The 17,465-nt window shown below is 38.9% G+C and overlaps 1 protein-coding gene across 1 annotated transcript in view; it reads left to right on the plus strand.

Moving 5' to 3' along the window:
* The first annotated feature begins 7,751 nt into the window (after window positions 1-7,751).
* Window positions 7,752-17,465, plus strand: part of TSGA13 (testis specific 13) — a 41,799-nt gene continuing 32,085 nt past the window's right edge. Inside the window, exon 1 of the mRNA XM_037837745.1 lies at window positions 7,752-7,834. Within this exon, the coding sequence (XP_037693673.1) occupies window positions 7,752-7,834 (83 nt within the window). The remainder of the gene's footprint in view (window positions 7,835-17,465) is intronic.

Below are 17,465 nucleotides of genomic sequence, written 5' to 3' on the forward strand. Positions count from 1 at the left end.
TTTTTTAGTTTTGATTTTTCCTCCACCAACACTTACTGATTTATACATCACACTTATTATTCCTGTCATTACAACAATGAACAATATTTATTTGCCCAAAATCACATCAGGAAAGACAAGTATTATGCTAGAGACAAAAGGCAACATTTAGGGTCCTACCATTTCTTTGAGCAGTATATTGGCTTTCACCAACATGACAAAACATTTTATTTGCTCCAGTAATTTTTATTTGTGTCTTGCCTTCTTTTAAGGGAGAATCAGATCTCTTCCCTATTAAGACCCATTCTGCATTGGCATGGCCCCTTGGTTCTTCAATTACTAGTCCAAAATCAATTATGGAGCAATTCCCTGAGGAATTTCCAGGTTGGACAGTAAAAATAAACATCCACCAAGAATCCTGAGGTGTCAACTTCTGAGTTCCAAATCATATTAACCTTTCTCCTTAGATGGCTAATGTCTCAACATTTCTTTTCCCAACATGATTTTTAAGGTTGAGTGGGTGCCTTTTGCTAGCCCTTATAAAACTGGAATTACTGAATCAGTCTGGGTCTTCTAATCCATTTTGGTGACATGTTAGCCATTAGCTACATTAACTTCCTTGCAACAGGCAATCTTGTCACATTGCCCAGGATGCTCTAACATGTATTTAACCTGATTCAGAGGATCGCTGTGATTGAATGCATAGCCTGCACTAAAGATCCACTCCAATGTAGGTCCTAGGGTATAGAGGTATTATTAGTTCCACAGGCACAGAAAATAGACTTACCGTCCCATCATCCCAGATGTTTGTATAGCGAAAGAGAAAACACCTTTCCCAGAAAACAATCAGCTTAATGGGTTTTGGGTCATTAAGAAAGACAATGATACTCCCCTGGGATATTTATGAGTTGCCTCCTTAGACCCTCATTATGGATTGTGCATGTGTAGAATTAAGGGGTCTCAGCTTCCACTGTTTATACCTTGGTAGAGACACAAGGCATTTTATTGACCAGGTTGTAGAAGGTCAACCTTCCCAGTAAAGCTCAGAATACTGAATTCATTCTCCCCAGGCATTAAGATTTCCACCTCACTACTTGATTTGGTGCAGGCCCCTATAATCCCATGAGTACACTTAGGAGCATATACACTATACAGGTAAAAGAAAGTACTGCTTTAGTTCCATTTAGATGCCCAGGAAACATTCTTGGAGTCTTTCACTGGATAACTCAGTTTTGTTCATCACAGAAGTGTAGGTTGAGATTGCAGTTACTATCACCATCCATGGCAAAAGTCCTCTTCTTCCTGGACCACCAAGCTGCTGAGGGCCTCCAGACTGCACTGGTGTGCTGGACACTTCCCAGAGTGGCCGCTCCCCTGATGCCCAGGTCACTGTTAGCCCAGGCCACAGACCAGAATTTACTCTGAGTGGTTGCTCTGGGGGAAGGGAGAACCAATCATCCTTAGTTCTGCACTGACAGCCCAGTGTTCACTACTTGAAACTCCACACAAATTAAGTTGGAAAGTGAGGCTAGAGGCCAGGATTGCTAAGTTTGAAAACTGGAGCACGATTATTGCTTTATGCCAACATTTTATACTTGCAGCTGTTTGCCCCTCCTAAAAAAAGGAATGCAGCCCACCATCTAGGTCCCATTAGTATCCAGGATGTATCTTTTGGCCGCCTGAGGAAGCCAATTTAGGATTTGGATCTTTGGAGAAGGAAATACTAGAAACTTCCACCCTCCACCTAAAAAAGGTACATATGCTGAAATCAGTTTTGCCAAAGCACCTGTATTAGATATCGTGGCTTCTAGCTGCAAGCAGCAGAAAACTTTACTGTAACTTACCTGACACAGATATATATTTCTTATATGACAATAATTCTGGAGGAAGCAGCTCTATGCTGACTGGGTCATCATTTCTTGTTTTGCCACTTCATTGTCACGAGACAATCAGGCCAGCTGTAGGCATCATGCTCATGTTTAATACCGGAAGAAAGGAAAAGGAGGTGGAGTTAGTGGTATCTCCCCTTTCCCCTGGAATGTAATATTCTCTTTACCCTCATGGGCTGGAATGGGTCATATAACTATCCTTAGCTGCAAGAAAGTCTGGGAAATTTAGGAAAGATTTGTTATGATTGACTTAGCATAATTGTGGTCTTTAACCTAGTGCCTCCCTAAACAAAACTGGGGTTTTCTTTGCAAGGAATAAAGGAATCGTAAATATTTGGGGTAGACAATTGACAGAATCTGCCATAACATTCTGTTGACCTTTGGGTGGCATCATGACCCATTTACATGCTAGCTTAGATTAATCTCCTACCTTCAAATAGGATAGTGTCCAACCCCTGAGCTTAAGATTCACATATAGTATCAGCCTATTTAAAAAACATGAATATATTATAAATGGGTGGGGGCAGAGATTCTTTCCACCCTTTGACTCTCTAGGATGTTTAACGATCCCGTCAAAAAGAGTGTTTTACATATTTATAATCACTCAAATTACCATTACAATCTGACGCACAGGATTTGGTAAGATTGGCAAACCCAATAAATAATTTGTTTGCTCTTTGTTTACAGCAGACTTTAGCACCTGGGCTCTCTTTGAAATTGCACATGCCAATCATTGCTACAAATAACAAGCAGTATTATCTTTCTACCACCCACCCTCCCCTCAACAAATAAAAACAATGAAGTAGGGGAGAGAGAGGGGAAAGGAAACTCTTCTCTTATTTTAAGGGGATTTCCAAGTCTCAAATTTTAAGTGGCCTTTCTTTCTTCTGACCCCCAGTCACTGCTGCCTGGGCCTTTAAAGCCTTTTGTTTTGGGGTGGCTCTTGGGTGCCATAATCCAGACCCTTTGAGCTGGGATTTATTATTTTTTTTTAATTACTGATTTGTGCGGTTTTATTATGAAGAGAGAGAACACATTTCTTGATCTTTGACTCATCATGAAGGTTTGTGAGATGCCTTCTTGCTCTTGAAGACACTTTCCCTTTGAGACTGTGGTGAAAACACAAGCAAAATTCTCTAGGTCAATCAAGGTACTATGAAAGTGACTAGGGATGGTGTTTCTAACAGTTAAAGGTCTGGGAGCTCCTACTAACAAGGTTTGGGGATTGATTAGCTTCAGAATCTGAGTCACAAAAACATAGAGCCCAAATTTCTCACCTCTTAACCTGGATGAATATTCAGAGGAAATTAGGAGAAACTGAGTCAAAAAAGTAGGTGGCCACTGTGTGGGCAAGATCAGTGTCCGGTGGGTAATGTAGCTGGCAGTGACTGAATAAACTCTTTTACTATTTCAGAATATTGGGTGCTGGGGAGGCCAGGTGGAAAGTTCACTGGACACTCTTGCCTCAGCCCCAGGTTGAACAGGGGCAGCAGTGAAATGAAATCTTGGTCACTAGCGAGGCTGTGGGCACTAGGGGATGAGGTGAAATTTCCCAACACTGATGATAGAGAGGGCAGTAACTGTCTTACAGGGAAAAGCAGGATTGAACCCAGAGAAAGAGTCTTCCAGGGCCAGTATAAGTATTTTATCCTGAGAGATGTCAATGGGACACCATGTAAGTAGTTCAGGGGATGCATTTATGTAACAGGGGCTCATGAAGGGTCCCCCTCCTTGGCAAATCCTTAACCTCAGCCTTCTTGAGACATAAAGCCTCCCTTAGACAGCAAAGTTCCCACAGCCAGAAAAACATGGTCCACATTTTCTGTGTACCAGAGGAAGTAAAGACAGCTGAGCCATTAGTGAACCTGGCTAGTAGGGCCTTCTCTCCCATAAAGAATTTTAAAGCATACACAGCTGTGGGGCAAGGAAGGGTAATAATAAATCTGCAACCCTTGAAGTACTTGGGGTGGCTTGCCAGGACTTCCTGGAGGTGGGAGACCTCTAAGGCCAGGCTTGACCCTGTCCTGCCTATACCAGTTCCACTTAATTACACAGCAGCTTCTGTGGCATGGCTGAGGTGGTTCGAGTCAAAATCAGACCAAACTCAAGAAAGAACAAGAATTTGAGGTACTCAGATGGACATCGTGAATTTCACAAGACACTCATGTTCAGCAAGGGCCTGGTAAGAGCTAAAAGTTACTTTTCCTTTTCTCCAGGGTTGTAATTAGGAGTTGGTGATGGCAATAAGTACCTCCAGAGGTTCAGAGGCCACTTTTTTTATAGACACCAGGCTCTGCCAGGAGCTCTAGGAGGCTAACAAGGAAGCCTCAAGAATAAAATGCTAGTCATTTAATACTGACTGTATTGTCTTATGTACTGACTTGAGTAATCCTTGCTCCTTGGGCTCCCCATTCAAGAGTAGAAGACTTATGGATGACCAGGTCAATAAACTGGAGTAAGATTCTGGTAACCGAATAAGTTGGCAAGGTACTAAGTCTCCTCTTTGGAACAAAGAAAGGCCTTCACAGGAAAATCCATGTGACACCAGACAGTCTAATGCTCACTTAGATACATGCAAGAACCTCTGAATGGCTCTAAATAAGGACATCATCAATATAATCCTGCAAGAAAATTCTGGGGGAGACAGGAGCACCAAGTAAAGGGTCTTGCTATACCACAAAGTGGTACAGCTCAGGGGAATTCAAGAAATGCTGGTTAAGTATGCTGAAAGTGTGCTGCTGAGCATCGCAAGTGAAGGTGATACTGGTGGTTGAAGTGGAGAAAAATCTAAAAGAAAGCATTGGTTGTATCAGTGGCAGCAAATAATTGTGATTGGTTTTATATCTGAGCCAAGCTAAAGGCCTTCACAACAATCTCTATGAGCCATATGTGACCAATCTTTTTTTTTAATTTTTAATAACTTTTAAAATTTATTTTAAATTTATTTTGAATTACTTTCAGGCTTACAGGACAGTCACAAAAATGATACGAACTGCATAGAGAGAACTCCAACATCCCTTATCCCTCCAGATACACCAATTTTAACATTTTGTCACATTTGCAGTATTGTTCTATCTATCCATCAATCTGTCCATCTATCTATCCATCCATCTATGTCTATTTATAAATCCATTTTCTGAACACTTGAGTGTGGGTTGTATACATCATGCTTCTTGAATGCTCAACACTGCCATGCACAAGGATTTTCACTTATGTAACCACCTTAAGTGTAGTTATCAAGATCAAGAAATTTAACATTGATATAAATCTTAGAGTCTATATTCCAATTTTTTCACATGTCCCAATGATGTCCTTTTATAATGTAATTTTATTGAGATATACTCACATGCCATATAATCCATCCAAAGTATACAATCAGTGACTCACACTATCATCATATAGTTGTACATTCATCACCACAATCAATTTTCAAACATTTTCATTACTCTAAAATAAAGGAAAAAATAGAAAAGAATAAAAATAGAAATAAAGAAAACCCAAACCACCCCATACTCCTTGTTCCAGTTTGCTAATGCCGCCGTTATGCAAAATGCCAGAAATGGATTGGCTTTTATGAAGGGGGTTTATTTGGTTAGAAAGTTACAGTCTAAAGGCCATAAAGTGTCCAAGGTAAGGCATCAACAATCGGGTACCTTCACTGAAGGAAGGCCATCGGCATCTGGACAACCTCTGTTAGCTTGGAAGGCATGTGGCTGACATCTGCTCTGGAGTTCTGGTTTCAAAATGGCTTTCTCCCATGATGTTCATCTCTAGGCATCTGCTTGCTCCTGGTTTGTGTTCCCCAAAATGTCTCTGTAAGCTGCAGCTCCTCCAAAATGTCACTCTCAGTTGCTCTGAGTCCCTCTATCTGTGAATTCGTTTATATGACTCCAGTGATCCAATTAACACCCACCCTGAATGGACAGGGTAACACCTCCATGGAAATTGTCCAATCAAACGTTTCACAGTTGATTGAGTCACATCTCCATGGAAACACTCAATCAAAGAATTCCAATCTAATCAACACTAATACGTCTGCCCCCACAAGATTGCATCAAAGAATATGGCTTTTTCTGGGGGACATAATATATACAAACTGGCACACCTCATATCCCCCCCTATTATTTATATATATTTTTGTCATTATTTTATGACTCATCTGCCCATACACTAGTTAAAGGGAGTGTCAGTTACCAGGTTTCCACTATCACATGGTCACATGATAAAAGCTATATACTTATACAATCTTCATCAAGAATCAAGTTTACTGGATTACCATTCAACAGATTCAGATATTTCCTTCTAGCTATTCTAATACACTAGAAACTAAAAAGGAATATCTATATAATGTGTAAGAACAACCTCCAGATTGACCTCTACTATACTTGAGATCTCTCAACCATTGAAGCTTTATTTTATTTCATTTCTTTTTCCCCTTTTGGTCAAGAAGGCTTTCTCAATTCCATGATGCCAGGGCCAGGCTCATCCCCGGGAGTCCTATGCCTCATTGCCAGGGAGACTTACACTCCTGGGAGTCATGTGTGGCCAATCTTTTCAAGGAGTCAAATGGGAGAATTAAGGAGGTATGTGGAGGAAAACGACCCCTACTGAAGGCTGTCTGACAAAGGTACTAGATATTCCTTCACAAACCACAAGGCACCAGGCATTTCTATGTCATTAGAGTCCCAGCAAGAAACAGTTGGTACACTTGGACTGGACAAATGGAGGAGAGTTTAATAAAGGTGCCATTTTCAAAGGTGTGAATAGAGGTTAATCAAGGGATAGGTCAACATCCTGTGGCTAATAATTTGGGGTACTATTTTCACTCTTAGATTTGAAGGTGCAAGGGGAGGAGCTTAGCAACAAATTAGATCCAAAGAGAGAGAGTTATGAGGAGAGGGTCACCAGACATGTGCAATGTCCTTCAGTGAAGGGATGAAGCCACTTTTTAACAAGCCTGCCAAGAGGCAGCCAATTAAGAACAAAAAACAAACAGAAACCCAGATTTCACTCTCCTCCCTCCCAAGGATCTCTTTTTACTTGCTCACTATTGGCCAAATCCAACTGAAAGCCAGAGAACAAGAGAGGCTTTTGACTAGTCAGACTTCTGAGGATGGAGATGGGTAGAGAAAGGTAGAGAATGAACATGGTGATAAGGGTTATCAGAAGACCTCCAGCAAAATATCAGTAATTTTGGAGATTTGAAGGAATGCCAGTGATCCTATTCTTTTGATTTGTTTGATCACAGAACAAAACATCTACCACTCACTCAAAATGGGATACCTAAGGCCACACATTAAGGAAATCTATGTCTATGTTATATTCCCTAAGGACAACAACTGTCATGTTGTTAAAATGGCCAACAGGTTTGACTTCGAAAAATGTTGGTTTTGCCCTTTTATACTTATTTTAAATGAAAAGACAATATATTTTCATGGTTTAATAGTTAGAAATAAAGATAAACCAAAAGGAGAAAATAAAACCCTCTTATCCCACATTCAGGTGATAACCACAATGTGATTTAGGTATCTTAATCATACTTTTATAGACTGACAGAAAATTTGCAAGAAAAAAAAATTGTAAATGCTCTGTTTAGAAGACAGAGGGAGCAGGTTTGAAATTAGTTATTCCAGTCAGGACACAAACAACCTCCCCCACAGTAGAATCACCAGGATTAAGAATAGAAATTAAGGCCTTCTGTTACATGTCAGGTGTTGATTTACGCAGGATAATGTGTTGGGACTGGGTTAAATAATTTTTCATGGGTAGCATCACTTTGAGTCTTAGCATAAAATAAAGCCAGATGCTAAAATGCCTTCTTGAATTATTTTCCAGAGTTGGGATGTTCCCCTGAGGTATACAGTTGTGGTTATAAGATCGTCCATGCTTCTAAAAGCCAAATGGCAAGGGCTTGGTGATAGCGTCAAAGCCCTGCAGAACAACATGGAGCTGGAGATCAGTAGGCAGTGAGCCAAGTGATTCCAACTCGGGCTCAGCAGACAGGAAGGCATACCTTTCTGATCCCAGACTTGGCCCTGTTTTTAAAAAGAGATTGTATTATTTTCCTTTTAAACTGAGACTTACAGGTTTCAACTACTTTGGGAGACTGTCTCTTGACCAAACAGAGAAAGACTCATTATGACATAGTAATTCCTCAACAGGTGATTTTCCTGAGGATACCTACAGATTTCCTGGGAAGGAGGCTGACAGCAAGTAGTCCAGGTGAATGTCTTCTTAACCAATGGATGACGACTTGCCCCTGTGCTATGGGAGCAGGAGAAAAAAAAAAAATGGAGACGAGACAAACCACATGGTGAGAGCTAGCAAGGAAGTAGGGAAGCCAGGTCTACTTCCTGGTCAAAGTTCACAGCTCCTAAGAGGAACAGCACGTGCGTGGATGCTCTGGGTGCCTGTGGGCCCAAAAGTTAGCCACAGAGGGTGGATAAGATTGGGGGCAACAGACTTTCTAGGACTGCCACAATGGGGCACAGATACACACACACAAAAGGTAGGTGATGTGAAGTCCCAGTTGGAAGTTAGCCAGGTGGAGAGCTGCTTAACAGTGAGTCTGTTCTCAGGGTCGCCTGCTGAAGCTACGACGTTTCCACACTGTGCCCACAGACAATGAGCCAGAGAGAGGATCTTAATCTCTCATGAGTGAACCCAGAAGAAGGTTTCTACATTTGCTGTCCCTCCTCCCCACTCCAACATCAGAGGAGCACATGCCAGGAAGAGAGGGGTGATGGCCAGACTCCTCCCTCCACACCAAGCCGCCAGACACTAGGGTGAATTAGGTGTTTGGGGGGGGACCTTAAAATCATATATAAGATTTGAGTTTTGAATGAAAACAAGGGGTCTTAAGAACTGAAAATGACTTCTAATAGATGAAAGTCACTGAAAATTATAGAATCAATAGAAAAGTAAATTTCAAAAGAGAACAGATAATAGCAGTCAGTAAGGAAAAAATTTCATTTTGTACTCAATTAGTTGAGAGTCTTCTCTAAGACAGTTAAAGTGAACATTCAGGCATTTATCCTAAGACCCTTGGATTCCATCCATACTTCTCCCTCCATTCTTGCCCTCTTGGTACCGCAGCACCCTTATCAAGGATCAAATGTACACATACAAATCCAGAGCAGTGTTTATTCCAGTGTGGAAAAATTGTAGTTCTATCACTGATTGAGGGGATTCGGTGCAACTTACCTGCTGTCATTCACCTGACTTGCCTTGCTGTATTCATTGGGACCCTGAGGTGGCTGCCACTCAGGTTGATCACTTGAGAGGGAAAAAAATCCATGTTGCTGAGTCGGTTTATACACTCTACACCTGCTACTATTTTGCTTTGTCCATGAGCCCATTGGAACATGTCCTGGGTGGCGGAGAAAGAGCAGGTTGACACCTACAGGACAGGTCATTTTATCTAACTGATAATTCAGCCTTCTCTGCAACAGGAGTCTTAGTCATGTGGGGCATAGATATTCGTTCAATCTGGGTTCATTCTGAAAGTTCATTCATTTATTTTCCATCACTCAGGGTCCCAGAAGAAACAGATTGTACATGCAAACTAGGATAGTTCAAGGAGGTAAAGAGAGCTATTTACAAAGGTGTAGGCAGCATGTAGGGAAGCCACAAAGGGTATTACAGTACCCTAGTGCTGTCACTCCTAGACCCTAAAAGCAGAGGGAATAGTGCAGTTTCCTGGGCCCAGAAGGGGAAAGTCAAGCAGACAGTACCACCCAGAGGAAAGCTGTTGAGGTGACTCAATCAAGAGGGAGTCAGTGGAGTCAATAATTTGGCTTCATCTCTTCCCTCCCTCTTGTCTCTTGCTGGGGCTCCCATTTACCAAACCCAAACAGAAGCGAGAGGACAAACGATGCAGATCAATCAGATCAGCCTTCCAGGGCAGAGAGAAGGAAATGGGTAGAAAGGTGGAAAGGAGTGAAGTATAGGTCTGGAGAGGCACCCAGGAGATATCCAGCACACATTCCTTCAAAAAAAATCTATCAAGTGCAGCTACTATGTACCAGATGCTATTCCAGATGTTGGGGATACAGCAGTCAAAACATAGACAAAAACCCTAAACCTCAGAAAACAAAATACATACATCAAATATATAGTATATTAAATATTTATTTATAATAATGAGAAAATAGAGCAGGGAAGGGATATAGAAAATGTTGGCCGAGGAGGAGCATCATCACTTTAACTTGGCCAGACAGGGCTCAGGTAAGACCTGATGGAGGTTAAGGAAGTGAGCCTGTAGGTATCTGGGGAAAGGAAACCATGCATAGTTTCCCATGCATAGGGAATAGCAAGTGGAAAGGCCCTGGGATTTGTGTGTCTAGGGTATTTGAGGAACAGAGAGGAGGCTAGTATGGGTGGGTGATTGAGCAAGAGGGACAGTCATAGACATCAGAGAGGGGAGGGGTGCAGGAGGCAGGGTGGAGGCCAGACCATGTAAGGCTTTGTAGGACAGTGTAAGAAATTTGGCTTTTACTCTGAGTGAGATGGGAGGCCAATGGAGGGTTTTGAGTGGAGTTGCAGCATGATCTGACATGTGTTTACATTATCATTCCGACTAAAGTGGAGCGGGGAGCAAGGTGAGAGAGGGAGAACAGCAATAATCTGCCCAGGAGCAAATGATGGTTTAGACATGTTGGTAGCAGGGGTGGTCAGATTCTGGATATATTTTTGATGAGAAAGGTGACAGTATTTGGAGGTGAGAGGAAAGGAGAAATAAAAGTTGACTCTAAGTTTTTTTGGCTACTGCTGGAATCAAGTAATCATGATTTACTGAGACTGGGAAGATTGTAAGCAGTCTGGATTTAGGGCAGGTGTATGTGGAGAGGACAAAACTGAGGAGCTCAGTTTTGGGCATGTTAAGTTTGACATCCAAGTGGTGATGTGAAGGTGGCAGGTGGAGATATGAATTTGGAGGTTAGGAGAGAAGGAAAGGTTTATATTTGCAGTTGAGAGCATGCCTGCCCTGAAAGCCAGGGCAAGGTTGTGATCAGCTATGACAAGTGCTGTTAATAGGTTAAGAAGCAATGCAGGTGACCTTTTTAAGGGCAGTTTAGAGAAATGTAAGTCTGTTTGAAATGGGCTCAAGAAAAACAGGAGGAGAAATATTGGAGAGAGTAAGTATAGAAACCCTTACCAGGAATTTTGCTATTAAGGGAAGGAGAGAGAAATGGGGCAATAGATAAAGGGGCAAGTGGGTCAGAAAAAGGTTTTTAAAGTTAGGAGAAACTAAAACACCTCTTCCCAAACTCTCTTGTCACCAATCCTCCCATCTTGTTCCTTCCAAGGCCCTGACTCTGTCTACCTATGAATCAATGTGAATCCTCTCCTCAAGCCATCTGCCTATGAATTGGCCATCTCACCTTCAAGATATGGTAGACAATGAAATAATGAGACAAAGGGCTGTACTGCTTGAAGTTCCACCCAATGGTTCCCTATTCCATTGTCCTTCAAGGTTACCCACGAGTGGGGCTATAATGCCACCACATTCCATTTCTGGCCAGTACCATTGTGAAAAGCCACTTATAAACAAGAGTTGAATTTTGCCTCTCAGTCAACTGTTTAAAAAGAATTCCTCATGAGATGAAATAGGTATGGGTGAAATAGGAGTGCCAGAGTGGCAGAAATCTGTGGGACACTGCTAAAGGAGTTCTTAGATGGAAACTGGGAGTTAAAAATACATTTATCAGGAAATAAGTATGGTTAATAATAAATAAAGAGGATATCCAAGTGTCCAAGACACAAAAGTCAAATTGCTCAACTTCGTTAGTCATCAAGTGAATGCAAATAAAACCACAACCAGGTGTCACTACAGATTCATCAGAAGAGCTAACATGAAAAAGATGGAAAACACCAAGTATCAATGAAGATGTGGAGCAATTGCAACTCTCATACATGCTGGTATGAGTATAAATTGGTGTAACCACTAGAGAAAGCTATTTGGCAGTAGACACTAAAGCTGAACATATATATAACCTGTAAACTAGGAGTACTACTCTTTGATACATACCCAATATAAATGAGTCATATGTTCATCAAAAAAACTTGAACAAGAATGTTCATAGTAGCACAATTTGTAATTGTCTCAAATTGAAAATGCCTAAATGCCTTTCAACAGTAGAATGGATAGATAAATTGGACTACAGTCTCACAATAGAAGACCATGAAGCAATGTGATAGGAGATACAACTATACAAAAACTATGAATAAATTTCAAAACATAAGATTGAAATAAAGAAGGCACACATAAAAGGATACATACTTTATGATTCTGCTTATATCAAATGCAAAAGCAGACTAAACTAACCCATGCTGTTAAAAGTCAGGAAAAGTGGTTACTCTTGGAAGTAGTTAGGAAAAAATAAATGAGCTAGCCATGAACATCAAGAAGTTGACAAAAGAGCAGTACAGTAAATCCAAAGAAATAAGAAGGATACAAGACTAAAGATAAGGGTAGAAATCAGTGAATTGGGGGACAAAACCATAAGCTGCTTATTTGAAAGCATTAATGAGATAAATCTGTGGCAAGACTAATCCAGATAAAAAGAGGATGTAAAAAAAAACAGTACAAGAAAGGAGAAATAACTACAAACATAAAAGATTTTTAAAGTATAATAAATAACTTATACATTTATTAATTCCCAGACATATATAGAATGTGAATGTTAGCACAAGAAGAAATAGAAATCTTGAATAGTTGAATAAATATTAAACACATGTAAGCAATAAAAGCTTCCCTTCACTGCAAAAAAGCCCTCACATCTACATATTTTTCAGGGCCATTTTACCAAAACTTCCAAGAATGATTAATTTCTGTATTTATTATGAAATTTGTTCCAGAAAGAGCAAAAAGAAAAAAATCCTACAGTTCATTTTATAAGACCAAAAAATGATAAAAAAGATGATAATGCAAGAAAAGTATAAGCCCTTTTTAAGCATAAACATAGATGAAAAATCCTAATTCTATCTAATAGAAAAATTTTAAATAATACATCATGATTAGCTAAAATTTATCTCAGAAATTCAGTTACAATTCTATGTAAGAAAATCTATCAATGAGAGTCACAACATCAATAGACTAAAGGGAAAATGCAGAAAAATAACATACTACTAGGCAACAGAATAACATTTGATAAGGTTCAATACCTACTTATGATTTCTTTTAAAATATCTCAGAAAATAGAACTAGAAGGAAATTCTTCAACTTGATCATTTTATATATTAAAAAATCCACAACTGAGAGGAATATACAGTGCATTTCAAAAGTATCTGCAACATATTTTTCTTAAAATATCTGAACTGAAAATAAAATCTACAGCAAACATAATTAATGAAGAAATTTTGGACTAGTTTTCATTAAGATCTGGAGCACGAAGGATGCTCCCATCACTTGAACCTTTATATTCAAGGTTCTAGCCAGTTTTATAAGGAAAGAAAAAGAAATGAGTAGCTGAAAGGATTGGAAAAGAGATAGAACTGTCACTATTTGACCATCAGCTAGAAAAACCAACAAAATCAACAAATTATTAGAACCATTTTCTCTAAACCAACAAAAATCAACTAGAAAATATAATAAAAATAAGACCCTTTTCAATTAGTAACAAAATCTATGAAGTAGCTAGGAATACATTTCATCTAAAATACATAAAACTTCTATGCAAAATGAGTTTAGCAAAGCAGAGGGATACAAGATCTACACATGGGAATCAGTAGTGTTCCTATATACTAGTAATGAGCAAACTGAGGAAATCAAGAAAAATTCCATTTACAATAGCATCTAAAAGAATCAAATATCTAGGAATAAATTTAACCAAGGATGTAAAGGAACTTTACACAGAAAACTACAAAACATTGCCAAAGAAATTCAAAGAAGACCTAAATAAATGGAAGGACCTTCCATATTCATGGATCAGAAGACTAAATATCGTTAAGATGTCAATTCTATCCAAACTGATATACAGATTCAATGTAATCACAACCGAAATTCCAACAGCCTATCTTGCAGAAAAGAGAAAAGCTAATTATCAAATTTATTTGTAAGAGTAAGGGTGGTTGAATAGCCAAAAACATCTTGAAAAAGAACCAAGTTGGAGGACTCACACTTCCTGGCTTTAAAGCATATTACAAAGCTACAGTTGTCAAAACAGCATGGTACTGGCATAAAGATAGACTATTGACCAATGGAATTAAATTGAGAGTTCAGAAATAGACCCTCACATCTACGGACAACTGATAAAACAAGGCTGCCAAGTCACTCAACTTGGACAGAATAGTCTTTTCAACAAATGGTGCTGGGAGAACTGGATATCCATATCCACAAGAATGAAAGAAGACCCCTATTTCACACCTTATACATAAATGAATTCAAAATGGATTGAAGACCTAAATATAAGAGCCAGGTCCATTCAACTCCTAGAATAAAATGTAGGGAAGCATCTTCAAGAAACTGTAGTAGGCAGAAGCGTCATAGCCTTTAAACCCAAAGCACAAGCAGTGAAAGAAAAAATAGATAAATGAACCTCCTCAAAATTAAATAATTTTGTGCTTCAAAGGACTTTGCCAAGGAAGTGAAAAGGCAGCCTACTCAATGGGAGGAAATATTTGGAAACCACATATAAGATAAGGGTTTAACACCTAGTATATATAAAAAAATCCTAGAAGACAAACAACCAATTTAAAAATGGACAAAAGACTTGAAAAGACACTTTTCCAAAGAGGAAATGCAAATGGCTAAAAAGCACATGAAAAGATACTAAACATCACTAGCTATTAGGGAAATGCAAATCAGAACCACATTGAGATATCATTTTACACCTACTGGAATGTCCAGTATTAACAACAACAACAACAACAACAACAACAAAAATGACAAGTATTGGAGAGGATGTAAAGAAATAGGAACACACGTTCACTGCTGATGGGAATGTAAAATGGTGCAGCTGCTGTGGAAGACAGTTTGGAAATTCCTTAAGAAGCTGAGTATGAAATTGCCATATGGTCCAGCAATCCCTCTGCTAAGTATATATGCAGTAGAACTGAAAGCAAGGACGCAAGCAGACATTTGCACACAGATGTTATAGCAGCATTATTCACAATTGCCAAAAGATGGAAGCAACCCAAGTGTCTATCAACTGATGAATGGATAAATATTATTTGGTATATACATATGATGGAATATTATTCAACCATAAAAATAATGAAATCTTATGTATGCAACAACATGGATGAATCTTGAGGACATTATGTTGGGTGAAATGAGCCAAACACAAACGGACAAATATTGTATGATCTTACTAATATGAACTAATTATAATAAACAAACTCATAAGAGTCAGCAACTAGAATATAGGTTACCAGGGGACAGGATGGGGATAGGGAATGGGAAGTTAAGGCTTAAAATGTAGAGGGTTCTTTTTTGGAATGATGGAGATGTCTTAGTAATGGATGGAAGTGATGGTAGCACAACACTGTGAATGCAATTAACAGCACTGAAATACATATCTGAATATGATACGTTAAAAGGGGAAATGTTAGAATTGTATATATGGTGTATGTATGAATATATGGTAACAGAATAAAATTTTTTTAAAAAATCCAGGAAACTACACTACACGAACAGTGAACCCTAAGTTAAACCATAGACTTTAATTAATAGTACAATTATAAAATTGTGCTATCATCATTTGTAACAAATATTCCACACCCACACAAGTTCTTGTTGGTAGGGTGGCATATGGGAATCCCGTATTCTATGCGTGATTGTTCTGTAACCTATAACTTCTCTAATAAAGAAAAAAAAAGTCAACAAAAAAGTGAAATTCTAGGTGGGTTAAAAACTTAGATGTGAAAGAAAAAATAAAATGTCAATAGAAGAAAAAGCTAGAGAATATTTGTATGTCCTAGGAACTGGAAAACTTAGAAAGCACAAACCATAAGACAATACATTGGTTAATTTGATTACACCAGAATGAAATCTTCCTATCCATGGAGAAAACTAATAGACAGATATCATTTTACACCTACTGGAATGTCCAGTATTAACAACTGAAGAAGATAATGTACTCTTTAAGACTGACAATGCATTACTGTCTAGAATATACAGGAAACTCCTGCAAATTAACTAGAAAAAATGACCCAAATAAAATAATGGCCAAAGATATGAACAAGCAGTTTACTGAAGTGAAAAAACAAACAAAACTGATAAAGATATGAAGACAAGCTCAAACTCATCAGTAGTAAGAGAAATGCAAATTAAAATGACAGTGAGATATCATTTTACATCTTTCATATAGGAAGAAAATCAGAAAGTTGAATGATAGTAAGTGTCCATGGAGATGTGTCTCAGATCATGTTCTCTAGGCAAGGATTCATGAGCAAGTGATTTATTAAAGAGTCCCTCTAGGAGAAACTAATAAAGGAATGGGGGGAAACAGGAGAGAAAAGTGGAAGAAAACAAACAAGGTTATATTTAGGGGTCTAACCTCAACCTGATCCTGTTCTGGGGAGGATATTACTTCAGTATGAACCACTTTAAAGCATAGAGTCTGGACTTTCATACTTATAGTGTAGTTGCCCATTGCCTACAGGGTGCCCTGAGGCAGGGGAAGGCATAAATTCCCAGACACTTCCTCTTCTCTGGAATAAGAGGCTCCAATAACCCATGGGCAGGCCTCTAAAGAAGACATCTTAGTTGGCTGAGAGATCCCAAATGGAGTTGAGAGGCTATCCTGGAGGTTTCTCTTATGCAAGCTCCAGCTAGACATCCCAAATGACGTGTCATTACTAAAAGTAGTCCCCAAATACCTAGGTCCCTACCCGAGATTCTATAAAAGATTCACTCACTAAGTTTTATCTCTCAGATACTTAAATCCGCCAGAGTGTTCCTATGTCAGACAAGTCCTAAAACCCAGAGGCAATAGCCTCTTTAAGAACAATAATCAGATGCAGCCCCCCTCCCCATACTGTCAACACCCCCTTTCAATATGAACAAATTAGGGTGTTCACTGCCTGGACACCTTTGAAGATGGAGAAAGAGATTGAGTGAGAGGAAGGAGTAGCAACAAACAAGATAAGATTTAACAAAGGTCTACGAATGCTGAAACTTTATATGAACATATATAATTTTTAGATGCTGGGGTGTTCGAATAGCTGAAAGGAGGTAAATGACATGGTGGAACTGTAACCTATAACATCCTTTGAAATTTACCGTATAGCTACTCATTGAATTGTGCTTTGAAAGTCTTCACCTTTCTGTATATACCCTATATTGTATAATAAGGAAAGAACTGAAACTGTAGAACTGTAATCCATAACAATTTTTGAAATTACCTATATAACTGCTTGTTGAGCTGTACATTGAAAGTTAACACCTTTCTATATGTATGTTATATTTTACAGTAATGGAAATAGTTGAAGTTGTGGAACTGTGACCCATGATATTCTCTGAAATTTGCTAACTACTTGTTAAATCATACTTTGAAATCGTACTTTGAAAGCTATCACTGTTATGTATATATATTGAAGTTCACAATAAAAAATGCATTAAAAAAACCTGAATGAAATACCAAAAAAGAGAAG

The sequence above is a fragment of the Choloepus didactylus genome, chromosome 5, assembly GCF_015220235.1.
Source record: "Choloepus didactylus isolate mChoDid1 chromosome 5, mChoDid1.pri, whole genome shotgun sequence".
NCBI classification, from domain to species: Eukaryota; Metazoa; Chordata; class Mammalia; order Pilosa; family Megalonychidae; genus Choloepus; species Choloepus didactylus.